Here is a 13,609-nt window from a genome sequence, read left to right as displayed (position 1 = left end):
ACACGAGAGCTGAGTAACCACGTGCTGCTAATTGGCAGGAGGCAGCTTCTCTCCAGGCTGCTGAAACATCACTCCTTCCTTCTGGGAAGGGATTCCTGTCTTTGTGAAGAAGAGAGGATGAGTCTTATCTCCTTGGGTGAGTCCCATGCATTTCCCTGCAGGGCAGGTGGCCACAACACCCCAGCGTGGTCTGGCCAGAGCTGCCCCACAGCAGGGCTGCTTCCATGGGGCTCCCTCAGCACTGTGAGGGGCTCTGCTGAACCAGGAGTGCCAACAGCAGGCAAAACCACAGCCATTAATCCTCTCCCTGAGTGAAGAACTGTAGCTTATAGTGGATGCCACCTTTTTTCAGACTTCCCCAAGCCTTAAAACCACACTTTTGGAGTAAATCATAAAGTGCATTTAAGATCTGTTCCAGCTGCTTTAAGTTGCAAGATGGTTCCAGCCCAGTGAGTCCAGCACCTCCCTGAGCAGCCCCTTCCAATGCCTGACAGCCCTGGCAGCAAAGAAATTCCTCCTCACATCCAGCTTGAACCTCCCCTGGTGCAACTTGAGGCCATTTCCTCTTGCTCTATTAAAGTGTTGTTCAAAAACTGGATGTTTTGAGGGGCTGGACAGGGTTGGGGTGAGGGGTAAGCACTGTGCTGTGTCCCCTTTCCTAGTGCTGCAGGCCCAGTAAGCAGACAAGGGAGGAGCTGTGAGCACAGACCCCAGGCAGGGTCCAGGAACCACCCCCAGCCCCAGAAGGGGTGAGGGAAGGTGCTGGGTTTCTGATTCATGAAGCCCAGGATGTATTATTCATGTGTTTCTCAGCTCAGCAGGATGAGGGTGTCATACAGAGGGGTTGTTTCTGCAGGTGCCTTGAGGCTTCACCCCGTGGTCTCAGCTGACTGTGGAGGTGAAGGGGCCCAGGCAGAGTGGGGCCAGGTGATCCCATGCCCTTTGATGCCAAGACTGGCTGAGTCCTGCAGAAGGCACCTACCTGCTGCTCCCCAGGTGAAGGCAGATGATAGCAGGAGACTCCTTGTTTCTCGGGGCAAAGCAAGAAGCAGCAGAACACATCCATCAGGTGTCCCAGCCTGGCTGCACAATGTGACACCCCACCAGCTGCACTCACCTCCCACTGGTTCCTCTTCCCAGAATCAAGGGCTGGAAGGGACCTGGAGAGCTCATCCAGTGCAACCCCCCTGCCAGAGCAGGGCCACCTAGAGTAGGGCACACAGGAACTCATCCTCACACAGCAATAAAAACACATTTACAACCTGGTAAGACAAGAGTCCTAACAAAAGCCCGCTGGCTACAGGGTCACACCCTCTGCTTTCTCACCCAGGCATGAGGAAACAGGGTTGTCTGACTCCAGAGAGCATTCCTCACCAGCAAACATGCTCAGACAGCCCAGGCCCTCGTGGGACAGGGCAGAGCTCCTCACAGCACCAACAGGCAAAGAGTTTGTGAGAATCAAACCAACCACCAAATATAAAATCACTGACACTGGTTTTATTGTAGAAACATCCAAAAATAGGGTGGATTTTTTATTCTCATATTTAACAAAAGCTCTCATTCACAATGCTCATGTGAATCCTCATGGAACACTGCTCAGGAATGATTCCTAAAATGCACATTCACCCTTGGAACAAGAGTTTCAGAGCAGTACAGTTCTCCTGGGCCGTACCTTGTCTGGGACACAGCACTGTTACACACAGATGCCTGTTGCTGGTGTTTCTTTAGGACCCTCACAGAGAAACCATGCAAGCTAAACATTACTAACCTAGTTTAAGCTGGGATTTTTGTTGTTGTTTCTAGGAAAGTAACAGATGAAACGTTCCAGAAATGGTGTTTTGCTGCTGCTATTTCACAGTGAAAAAAGGAAGCTAATGGAGCAACCACGAGGGACTCTGCAGCCATTCCCAGAGGTAGTCAGGGCAATGTTGTTAAGGTTTTGGTTTCTGTCTGTATTTCTTTTGAACTTAAACGATGTCAGGAAACTGCTGATACTTTTTGGAGGTTTTGATCTTAAAGCTGTTCACCTTTATAACATGAAAAGGTCTTGACTTTGGACCTAAAGGTCAGTCTTGCCGTGGAGAGCAGAAAACATGAGGTGGATAGGCAGAGGCTGGAGGGTTGGCTGAGCGTGGCACTGAGACACAGGAGGTCTGGCTCCATGGGCTGTGCTGAACCCACCTGCACTCAGTGCTGAAGGGAGGTTGCAACCAGGGGATGGGGCTGATGTTCATCAGGCTGTGCAGATACACTGCAGCCCTTCCAGGAAAGGCCCTGCTCAGAACACAGCTGCCCATCACCCCACTGCTGCCTGTCACACACTCTGGATTTCCTTCTCAAAAAGCATTTTTCTCCCCTCAAGCTGCTGACAAGCACATGGCACTGGCTGTGCCTGGACTGCCTTGGAGCTTCCTCTCAAAGTGGTTTAGAGACCACAGAGCAAGCTGCACACAGCTCAGCCTCTGCTCAGCAGCTCTTCAGAGACATTCAGGGACACCTTTGACCACCCTGTGTCTGCTGATACCTAGCAGCATGGGCCAGTTGGGTTTGTGATGGCAGGAGGCAAACACACTTAACAGATCAACTGTACAAAAGCAAACCAGCCTGGAAGGGATCCAAAAGTAAGGTACAAACAAAAGGAAGGCTCTCCTCCTTTGAACTAGGACATTAAGGGAAAATTAAATAGATGTGTGTGTGCTTATCCACATGCCACAAAGCAAAGGCCTTCCTCAGCACCAAAAATAAACCAGCAGCAGCTCCCTCAGCATCAGCCTGAAAGGACTCACAAGCAAAACAATAAAAGCCCAGCAGGAATCAGAGAGGCTGGAAGCTCAGCAGCTGCTCTCAGCACAGGGGGTTTCCTGCCTCTCTCCCTTGGGACTAGTCAATGCAAGCTCTCAACTGCTCTCTCAGCTGGAGATGTGGTACTTGGCGTCCCTGAGGGGGTCACCAGGCTCATCTCCCACTTCCAGACATGCAGGATGTTGTCATAGAAAGAACAAGTTGCTACAATGCTCATTTCCTTCGGGCTGTCTAGAGACGTGCCTGAGTGAGTGCCAGACCCCTGGCTGTCCAGGCCCATTCCCTTCAGCCCTGTGTCAGAACCCCCAGCTGGCTCAGCATCTCCCCCTCCATCCAGACCCCCAGCCAAATCTGAACTGCCCTTCAAATCAGGGCCCCTGCCCAGGGCAGGATCCCCAGGCAGCTTGGGACCCACCCGTGCAGGGAGTGGCGAGGCAGGCCCTTCACTCTCCTCATCCAGTATTACATCAAAAGTAGCTGTAGGAGACTCATAAATTATCTTCAGGTTTTGAACCTGCAAATTCAGTTTCTCATCTGCTCCCTCTGATCTTCCCACAAGCTCCTCTGAAGGCTGGCAGGCAGCAGGCAGCTCCTGAGCTGCAGTCCAGGAATCCCTGGGACACAGCCTTGACCAGTCGGCCCCGTAGGCCAAGGAGTTGTGCAGCACGTAGGATGACAGGATGGCACATTCCTCCGTGTTCTCCGCTTGGAAAGAAAGGAAGAAGAAGTGAGTGCAAATACCACTGTGAAATGGTTGGTTGCAGACTGCTCACAGACCTTCCCAGCACTGGCTGTGTCCTACAGGAAGAGTTCCCTGCCTATTGCCTCCTTCACAAGAGCATTCCAGCAGCAACGAGGCGTTGTGTCTCCTGACCAGTTTTTGGGCAACCCCTCGTTAGCCTGGGTTCTCCCTGGCTCAGTAAGCAGGCAGGATGAGGTCTGATGTGCATTAACATGCAGCATTATTCAGAGTACCTTAAAAGGCAGATCAGGCAGTGATCCCCACTGAGCCACAAACACTGGGTGAGATTGCCAGGCCAGGGGCTGGTTTTGAATAAATCCCAGATGTGCTGAAAATGCATTTGACTCTGATATTAAATGGACATCAAGTTCTTCCCTTCCCTGTACAGGAGAAGGATCCACAAGCTGTGGATCTGCCCAAGGCATGGAGAAACCCAGGAAGGGAACCATTTTATGCAGGACTCTATTTGTAATGCAAATGGAAAGAGCAGTTAATCATGGAAACTCCTGATTCACATGGAGGGCTCATTCAGCCTCCATAAACCAGACTGCACAGCACTTCCCTCCTGAGGCAAGAGCCACTCCACCAGCAGGTCAGGAACTTCTGCTGACACTAAAGCACCACTGACATGGGGAAGAACCTCTCTGAACCATTGAGATGAATGCAAACTGGAATGTCAAGTCATCAGGTGATGCCTTCACACCCCAGCAGAGAGGCTTTCCTCCCAGGAAAGGAAACAAGAGTAACAACAGGGCCTTTGCCCAACCCCTTGGCTCAACAGTGAGAGAAGTCTGGGGAAGCTGGAGGAGTGACCTCAAGTGGGAATAAAGTCTATTGGCATCAGGCAGGTGTTTGTGAAAGGGGCCCTCACCCATGCTGCCGCGGCAGTCCAGGATCTTGAAGCCGCTCTGCATGCAGGCTGCCAGCAGCAGGAAATCACAGCTCGGGTGCCACTTCAGCCTCCACACTCCTCCTTCAACATGGGTGTCTGCCAGGGGCTGCTTCATGTTCCTGGTGTCCCACAGCAGCACGTGCTCGTCGTAGCTGGAGGCACATCACAGAGAAGACAAGAGCTGGGGGTTGGGCTCTGCTCCCCAGTAATGAGTGACAGGACAAGGGGAAATGGCCTCAAGCTGCCCCAGGGGAGGTTGAGGCTGGAGCTGAGGCAGAACTGTTTCCCTGAGAGGGGTGTCAGCCCCTGTGCCAGGCTGCCCAGGGAGCTGGGGCAGTGCCCAGCCCTGGAGGGATGCCAAAGCCGTGGGGCTGAGGTGCTGAGGCCGTGGGTCAGTGCTGGGCTGGGCAGGGTGAGGGCAGGGCTGGCACTGCAGCAGCTTCTAGGGCTTTGCCAACCCAAATGAATCTCTGATTCTAAGCAGCAAAGCTGATTCAGTTAGGAAGGATGGCATGCTCTCCAGCCCACTGAACATCTGAAGAGACCACACCTTGAGCAGCAGCAGCACGTTCAGAAGAGGCTGCTCACACTGGTGAAGAGCAGCTAGAGGGGATTTACCTGCCAGTAGCCAGGAGGTTCTCCCGGTGGGGACTGCACTGAATGCTGCACACACCCATCGAGTGTCTGGAAAAGAGGGATGAGACAGCAAAGCATGACTTGAGAAGGGATTCTTCCTTCAATTTCAAGGACTTTAGGATCACAGAACTACATCAAGGTCTCTCAGGAAGGGAGGGCAAGGTGAACCCATATTTCAGCCCAGTGAAGCACACAGGCAGAACTCCACCTACACAGCCAAGAGGCTTTCCAGGGCAAAACTTCTACTCACACAATCTCTCCACATAAGTATTTCCTACTAACAGTTGTACCACGAAGTGCTGTTCAGGGCCCTTGAGGATTTCAGCACAACTCCATTCCCAGGAGACATTCCCCTCAACATTAACATTTCCATAGCAACAATTCCTGGTGGATTTTAAGGTTACAGAGAAGATTTCACTGGAGAGCTGCCTCCCTTGCTTTAATCACACTGTAAGAGATAGATTGTGCCACCAGATTAAAACAAGAGATTCCTTCAAATGAGTGAACAGTGGAGAAAATAAAGCAATCCCTTCTGAAAGAGCCAAATTTCACACAGGGAAAAATTCCCCCACGAAATGTGTGAATCAGGGTCCTCTCTTTAGAAAGAACCTACCACCACTGTCATGTGTGGAGAAAGTGAGCTGTTGCTTTATTATATTGAAGGGCACAGAGAAGAAAGTTTCAACCTGAAGCTGTCCTGATGAAACAACTTAATGTCTCTGTTTCCCCAGGGAGGCAGGAATGGGGCTCCACTGTCATGGAATCCCAGAACCATCAAATGGTTTGGAAGGGACCTTAAAGCTCATCCAGTTCCATCCCCCTGCCATGGGCAAGGACACCTTCCACCAGCCCAGGAGGCTCCAAGCCCCATTCAACCTGCCCCTGAACACTTGCAGGGATGGGGCAGCCACAGCCTCTCTGTGCAGCCTGTGCCAGGGCCTCAGCACCCTCACAGGGAACAGCTTCCTCCTGATACCTCATCTGAATCTCCTCTTTCAGTTTGGAGCCATCACCCCTTGTCCTGTCACTCCAAACCCTTGTACAAAGTCTCTGGCTTTCTTGTCAGCCCTTTTAGGCACTGGAGGCTGCTGTACAGCTTCCCCAGAGCCTTCTCCAGGCTGAACCACTCTCTCAGCCCATCCTCACCAGAGCTGTGTCACTGCACACCTCCACTCCCCAGCTTGGGCCGGGCCAGGGCAGCAGTGTTGGCTCAGGACAGGCTGTGCTTACCTCCTGCTGCTGAAGACAGGAGCCCCGGGCCCACGCCTGGTGTCCCAGCCCTTCAGCAGGCTGTCATCTCCTCCTGCACACAGACACAGCACCGTCACCCTGAGCAGCACCCACGGGGCACCGAGGCAGCACACTCAGTGCTGAGCTGATGCCCCCAGCCCTGGCATCTCCCAGCAGAGAGGACGTGCCACTGAGCGTTTGAGGCTCACAGTTCTCCCCACCACAGATGTGCATTGGCAAGACTCTCACTTTACCAAGCAAAACATTCCTTGTAGAAGCTCTCTGCTCTCTTTTGCACGCTGCAAGATTAACATCCTTTTCTGCCACTAGCCAAAGGCACAGCTTCCAATTCACTCCAACCACTCCCCACCATCAAGAAGCCTTTTACCTCTATCACAGGCCCAACTCTTACACTCTTACAACACTTACAAGCAGTGTGTCCCACCCTGGAAAGTAAAATCCCACAGAACACACGTCCCTAAAGGAGATGCCCCCTCCCCAACACCCCCAAACAAGAGTCCCAGCCCTTGCTGACCTGAATACACAACATCAGTGTCCCAGTAATTAAAAGCTGCAATCCAGGCCTCGAATTTGTGAGCTTCCCACTGGTTCAGGACATGCACAGAAGGAGCATACTCATCTATGGAGAAAAGATTCAGCTTGCCCTCTGAATCACTGCTGATGACTCTCAAAGGACATCCGCTGCAGTGGAACACACAGAAAACACGAGAAACCCCTGACACTCGTGTCCAAAGAGGCTGTTACAGGGAAAAACAGCAGCTAAAGGAGACCAATCATGTAACAACACTGTGTCTGATTCAGTGAAGTATTGAGAGAGATCAGCAGCACAGTGGCAACAACACCTGCATTTATACACTGCTTTCTAGCTTTGGTCCATCCACCTTAAAGTCATCTGCACCAGTGATCCCCATTCCCTGATCTCCCAGTGAGAGAAAACCCTCACACTCCTGTGAGGCAAAGACAATGAGCCTTGGGTCTGTCTTGCTCTTAGATGCATGACTTGACTTCACACATGCTTGATATTACATCAGTGAACAAACTCCATGTGAAGGGGGAGGTTTTTACCTCCAAGTCAGACTGACAAGGACCTTTCTCAGTCTTTTCTCTCTTCTGGGGTGTGAAGGAAGCTTTTCTTTCCCTGCTACCACAGGCTTATGAAGCTCTGGCTGATTCCTGCTCTCTTCCTGTGGCACAGAACAGTTGCAGTTTGTGCACACAACGCTCCTGGAGCCCTGGCAGAAGTGTTGCAGCACACCTTCTGACACTCCCTGACATGAACTAGGTGCTTTCCAGTTTGGTTACCTGCAACTGAAGGTTCTGATTTGGTGGCTCGGGGCTTCTTTCCATTTCTACCTCATATGCTGGCTACTAAACTGTACTAAAGCTCCCAAATTTCCACACAAGAGAGACAGGGTCACCCCCTTCCTACAGGGAGGGAAGGCTGCACATTTGGCTTCCAGAAGGGGTTATTTGTCTCTCAGGTGACAACACTGAAAGGCTTTAAAGGGACTTTTCATCATGGCAACAGTCATTTCTCTTGAAGGGCAGAGACAGGGGGAAGAAGGAATGTAAAGAAGAGCTGGGAATTCTACTTTATCAGTGAGCAGCATGCACAGAAACTGCTTTAATTAGCACAAGTTACTAAATGTTTGCTGTGCAGCATTAAGCACAGGCCTGCCCAATGCCCTCACTTTCCAATCTCTCATTAAAGGCACCACTCTGTTTTGTACTTGACATGTGCCCTACCTCTTTCAAGGTACAACTAATTCCTGTTCTCTCATGCAGCAATGCCATTTCTGAAACCAAATGCCTGAGCATCTGAGAGGAAGGAGCCACTTCCAAACCACTTCTCTCCCATTTCTCATTAACCCATGTTTAAGCTTCCTACATGTGCTATTATCAGCAGTTCCTATGCAGAACTTCTCACTACAATTCCAGCCATTCCAAGAGCACAGCTGCAACCACTGAATCCATCTGCATCCCATCCTGCCCTTTCCTTTCAGCTAAGGCCACAGAAGCCAGGGCAGTGGCTCACCTGCTGCCATTCCCCATAGCACAACTCCCCTTGGCTGTTGGTTTAGTCTCTGTTACAGTAGCCACGGTCTGTGTTGTTCTTCCTCTGTTACTCTTGCCCTGGAAACAGTAACTTCTAGAGAAGGTGCAGGGACACAGCTGGGACTAAGGAAGCCTTAAGCCATTTCACAAAGTATCACCAAGGATTCATTCAAAGTCCTCAACTTATGCCTAAAACCTGTCCCACACAGAGGAACCTCCCATTGCAGCCTTTCTGTGCCACGCTCACCATTGCTCTCGCCCCGTGGACCAGTCTAAAGACAAAGCCAGACAACGAGCACCGAGATCCACCCTGAAGCATGGCTCCAGCATGCAGCTGTTCTTCTACTGGAAAGAAAAGGAACGGGTTAAAACCAGGGAGACAGAGGATGTGCAACACCTGTGCTGTGTGCTCCTGGGACAGGCCTTTCCAGAGACTGCCAAGCACACGAGGGTCCCAGAGCCACGTGGAATCATTTACTATTAGCTGAAGGGCAAACATTGCACAGGCAGGATCCCCTTCTGCTCCCCATCTCCCACCAACCACCCTTAACTCTGCTTCCATGAGTGAAATGCAGAGTGATGACCCCTGAGTTCCCTCACAGCCTGCCTTCCACTTGCTCTGTGCCAACAGTTATCATTCCTTGCTCCCATCAACCAAGACACCCCTTGCCAAAACCCTTCCCTGTTTTTAACTTTGCACCTTCTGCTGTGTCTGCCCCTCAGTCCACGCTCTCAAGTGAGTTTCCAGCACTGGCTTCTCCTCCCCTCATGCCCCCCATCTCCCACCCTGTGCAGGTGGGCAGAGCCCAGCCAGTCTCTCCAGTGCCATCCAGGAGAAACATCATCAAAAGACAAAAGCGGTGTTTAAAAAGCACAGCACCCTGAGAAAGCTGTGGAGAACACACAGTCCCTGACCACTGCTAACCAACCCAGAGATGTGTTAAAGCTGGGTTAAACACAGCCCCAGCAGCAGCAGGTCACAGCCACCCACCTCGCTTCCAGTCAGGTGGCAGAACTCCACGGCGCCGGTGGAGTTTGCGATGCCGACCATGGGATGTTCTGCTACAGGAACGTGGCACCTAAAAGGTCAAGTTGAACAAGTCCTGAAGGACCATGTTTCTGGTATTTAAGGAGGAGTGCAAAGCCATAACTTTTATTCCAGGATGCACAAGGAGAAAGGTTCTGGACCAGCAAATAAAGTTCCCACAAAGCTGCACAGAGACTGCAGCAAGGGGAGATCTGCTGTATGTTACACACCAACAGAGCTCCAGTCACCCCCCATAAATCAGCAGAGGAGACTACAGGAACAAGCACAGCCTTTGCTCACCGAAGCAAACTGGAGGATACTTCCCTCCAAGAACCCAGGGGCAGTTTAGTTAGCAAATATCACCATTGCTGCTCTACCAACCCAAGGAGGCCCCTGCTGCTGCGAGCCCCAAGCCCTGCCAGCCCAGCGTTACCATTTGATGTCGAGGATGGCAGCTGTGTCGATCCTCTGGATCTCAGTCAGGGGGATGTAGGGCTGCTCCTCGTTGTAGTGGTACAGGTAGAGGCGCCCGGTCCGGTCACAGGCCCCGCTGCTTCCTCGGGAGTCAGCCTACGCCAAAAATGGGCAAGAGCAGGCTTAGCGGTGCTGCTGCCTCCTCCAGACCGTTCCCACCCGAGCTCTCGCCAAGGAGCGTCGGGCAGCAGCCGGACAGACGGCTCGCACTCGTCAAGTCCCTCCCTTGAGGGATTAAAGCAGCCACAGCTCGCTCCAAGCCAGCCACGCTCCCCCGCGAGCCAGCCCGGCCGGGACACGGCCCACGGCGCGGGGAGCGCCAGGACCAGGGCGCGGAACCCACCCCCGGGCCCGGCCGCGGCGGCCAGCAGCGACCCCCGGGCCGTGCGAGGCGCCCCGCGAAGCAGCCGGGGCGGTGCGGGGCTCACCGCGGCGGGCGGGCGCAGGTGGTAGGTGCCGCAGGCCAGGATGCTGTGCCAGCCCTCCACCGGGCACCACTCCACCGCGTCCGCGCTGAACTCCGTGTCCACCACCTGCAGCGTCCGCGTCCGGCACGGGGCGGCCATGGCGGGGCGGAGCGGGGCCGGCGGGGCGGGACGAGGCGGGGCGGGACGAGGCGGGGCGGGGCCGGCGGGGCGGGACGAGGCGGGACGAGGCGGGGCGGAGCGGGGCGGGACGAGGCGGGATGGAGCGGGGCCGGCGGGGCGGGGCGGGACGAGGCGGGATGGAGCGGGGCCGGACGAGGCGGGGCGGAGCGGGACGAGGCGGGGCGGAGCGGGGCCGGCGGGGCGGGACGAGGCGGGGCGGAGCGGGGCGGGACGAGGCGGGGCGGAGCGGGGCCGGCGGGGCGGGACGAGGCGGGGCGGAGCGGGGGGCGGAGCGGGACGAGGCGGGGCGGAGCGGGGCCGGACGAGGCGGGGCGGAGCGGGACGAGGCGGGGCGGAGCGGGGCGGGACGAGGCGGGATGGAGCGGGGCCGGCGGGGCGGGGCGGGACGAGGCAGGATGGAGCGGGGCCGACGGGGAGGGGCGGGCTCGGCGCGGAGCGGGGGGCGGAGCGGAGCGGGGCGGGATGGAGCGGGGCGGGCTCAGGGCGGAGCGGGACAGGCTCGGGGTGGAGCGGGATGGGCGCGGAGCGGGCGGGGATGGGATGGAGCGGGGCGGACCGGAATGGGCTCGGGGCGGACCGGGGGGCGAAGCGGGGCGGGATGGAGAGGAGCGGGGCGGGCTCGGGGCGGGCCGGGCCCCGCCACCCCGCAGCGGAACCGCCGCCCGTCTGCTTCCCGGTCACGGGCACGGCCGGCAATGGGAGCGCGGGGTTCCGAGCCGGGCGTGCGGGGACGATCGGAGCTTCCTCCTGAAGCGCCATCGGGTGAGGGGTTTTTGCTCAGGAACTCATCGGAGCGCTTTCTAAACGCAGCCTGTGCCGCCCTCCCCGCTGCGCGTTAGGCGAAGGGCTGCTGCTCAGCTAACTCAGCAGAGAGAAAACCTGCATCGGTATTCCCTGGGTGCCTCCCTCTGACCTTCCTCATAACGCCCGTCACGCATCTCTTCCAGAGCCGAGCCGCGGCCGCCCAAGCTGAGCCTTTCCGCAGCCCCCGCGCCAGGCCAGGGCGAGCAGCGCGCACCCGGGACAAGCTGCGCACGCAGCCCCTCCGCGCCGTGGTGCTTGTCCCTGCTCTCCCTCCTTCCCTTGAGCCTGCTTTGCTGCTGCTCCACAAGCAGAAATGGCTGCAGGACTGCGCTTCACAGCTCAAAGGTCTCATTGCAGAGCTAAAAGTCAACTAGGGGCTCGGCTTTTGCCGTTTCCCCTAAGCAACGCCAGGTATTGACGTTGAATTCCATCTAGCAGCCTGTCTCACGATCCTTCTGTAATCCTCACTCAGCTTTGCTACACCATTACACGGGATAACCTCATCAGGGGATGCTGCCACCTTCCCATTACTTTTTAACCCATTGGGTGTGCAACTGTTGATTTCCCTTCACTTAAAAACCTCCCTCGACCTCTTCCTTTCCTGCTGTTGGAGCAGGGGCCTGTCCAGGGGACAACATTCCCCCTTTTCCCAGAGCAGCTTTTAGACATGTCACAATCAGGTGCATTTTGGAAGCTCAGGCTGTACCACCCCAGTCCCCATCACCTTCTGCTTACTGGGGCCATTAAAACCATTCCAGCAGTTAGGAAACACCACTTGTACCAAACCCAGGCTGACTCCTCCCCAGCGTTTGGCCACAGGAGCTGCATCACTGCCTTTATGAGTTTGCTAAGGGCAGGGGCTGTGTTCCTCTGGCTGTAGTTTGCCACATCCACCCTGAAGCTCCTTCCAGAAGCTGCTGTCACGTTCGCTGGGTGCACTGAAGGAGAGGTTACTGCCCCAGCTCAGCTCGTTCACCCGTGAGCTCCCTTAGAGCCCAAAGGCAGCACCATCTGGTCCTGGCAGCTTGGCACTGCTCATTGCAGCTAACTTTCATCTCTTCTAAAAGCACTTCAGTTTGCAACAGATTCCCTGTTGAGCTCTCCCTGTGGAACCATTCCTGGGTGAACTCCCCCAGTGCTTTCACAGCAAACACATGCAAACGATTCACTTGGGGTTCTGCTGCTGCTGGGACTTTGTCTCCAGGTCAGAGCTTCCCTTTGCTGTGCATCAGCTCTGGCTGGCAGCCTCCCTGCTCCTCAGTGCTCCAAAGCTGTTTATTCAGGTTTTATGACCTCAGTGTTCTTCACAGTCCATTTTCCTTTGCATTATTTTGGGGTTTGGGGGGTTTTGTTGTTGTTTGTTTGCTCCTTTCCACACTTCACCTGCCAAACCTTACTCTTTCCATCCTCTCCATTCACACTCAAGTCCAGTTGATGAAGGATTTCTATCAGCATCCCATGCTGCTGTTTAACTCCACCAACCTCCTTTTGTCCTCTCCATTCTGATTTAATGGGTGGGAAACCTCTGCTCCTGGCCCACGTGGTGTCTTACCCTGTCTCCATCCCACCTGCATCTTTTAGCTGCCCCTTTTACCTTCAGTTTCAAATTAAGCCACTGCCACAGAGAAAAACCTGCAAGCAGAATCCTCTGGGTGTATCAAAAGGTAAACCCTGAGCCCTGCAATAGGCTCTAGTTCAGATTTGATGTTCCCTAAGCCAGCCATGAGTTTCATCAGCTTGAATTGTGACTTTTGGGAGTCTGGGATCCCTCTCTGGGGTCAGGGTTGCCCTGTGCCCCCACTCTTACCTTTGCAGCCCCTTTAGCTCACATCTCACCCCCTCCTTCACTCCCACCACGTGCTGCTCAAGAGGAACCCACCTCTTGCCACATCAGGACTTCAACATCCTCATCCTCCTTCCCCACTGCAGTTGCAGTACAAGCAGGATTTAAGAGCTGCAGCTGGCCACTGAGCCCACCCAGTGCCCTTCCAGCAGGAAGCTTCAGCAGCTTTGTTATTTCTTCAGATGCTTAAAGCCAAACTATGGAAACCCACCCAAACACCAGTAAGAACTTCCTGTGCAGCCATTAGGAACATAACACTGGAAGCCCATAGCAGTTCAGTCTTGAAACTGAATAGAAGGCAGAGCAACTCTGCAGCACCGAGTGACAAAGTGAACCCTGATGGGAAAGTTACAACTCTCAATGGATTTGCAAAAGAAAGAAGAGCTCAATACCTGTGTGACTCAGCACTCAGGCTCTGCATCAGGTGTTCAGCAGCTCACATGCCTCTGCTGTGAAGGGAGACTAACACCTGGCA

The 13,609-nt window shown here is 54.6% G+C and overlaps 1 protein-coding gene across 2 annotated transcripts; it reads right to left on the bottom strand.

Moving 5' to 3' along the window:
* Positions 1-1,475: 1,475 nt before the first annotated feature.
* DPH7 (diphthamide biosynthesis 7) lies at positions 1,476-10,452 on the bottom strand. Of its 2 annotated transcripts, XM_062011777.1 has the most exons (9): positions 10,308-10,452; positions 9,839-9,975; positions 9,370-9,457; positions 8,626-8,720; positions 6,838-7,004; positions 6,303-6,375; positions 5,055-5,120; positions 4,416-4,588; positions 1,476-3,507 (listed from the first exon to the last, which is right to left on the bottom strand). In XM_062011777.1, exons 1-9 carry the CDS (start codon positions 10,443-10,445, stop codon positions 2,885-2,887), a joined length of 1,560 nt encoding a protein of 519 aa, XP_061867761.1. In that variant the 5' UTR covers positions 10,446-10,452; the 3' UTR covers positions 1,476-2,884. The 2 variants fall into 2 exon arrangements, with proteins under 2 accessions (XP_061867761.1, XP_061867762.1); XM_062011778.1 differs by lacking the exon at positions 5,055-5,120.
* Positions 10,453-13,609: the final 3,157 nt, after the last annotated feature.

The sequence above is a fragment of the Colius striatus genome, chromosome 19, assembly GCF_028858725.1.
Source record: "Colius striatus isolate bColStr4 chromosome 19, bColStr4.1.hap1, whole genome shotgun sequence".
NCBI classification, from domain to species: domain Eukaryota; kingdom Metazoa; phylum Chordata; class Aves; order Coliiformes; family Coliidae; genus Colius; species Colius striatus.
Note: the sequence above shows the minus strand (reverse complement) of the source record. Positions and strands in the feature narration are given on the sequence as shown.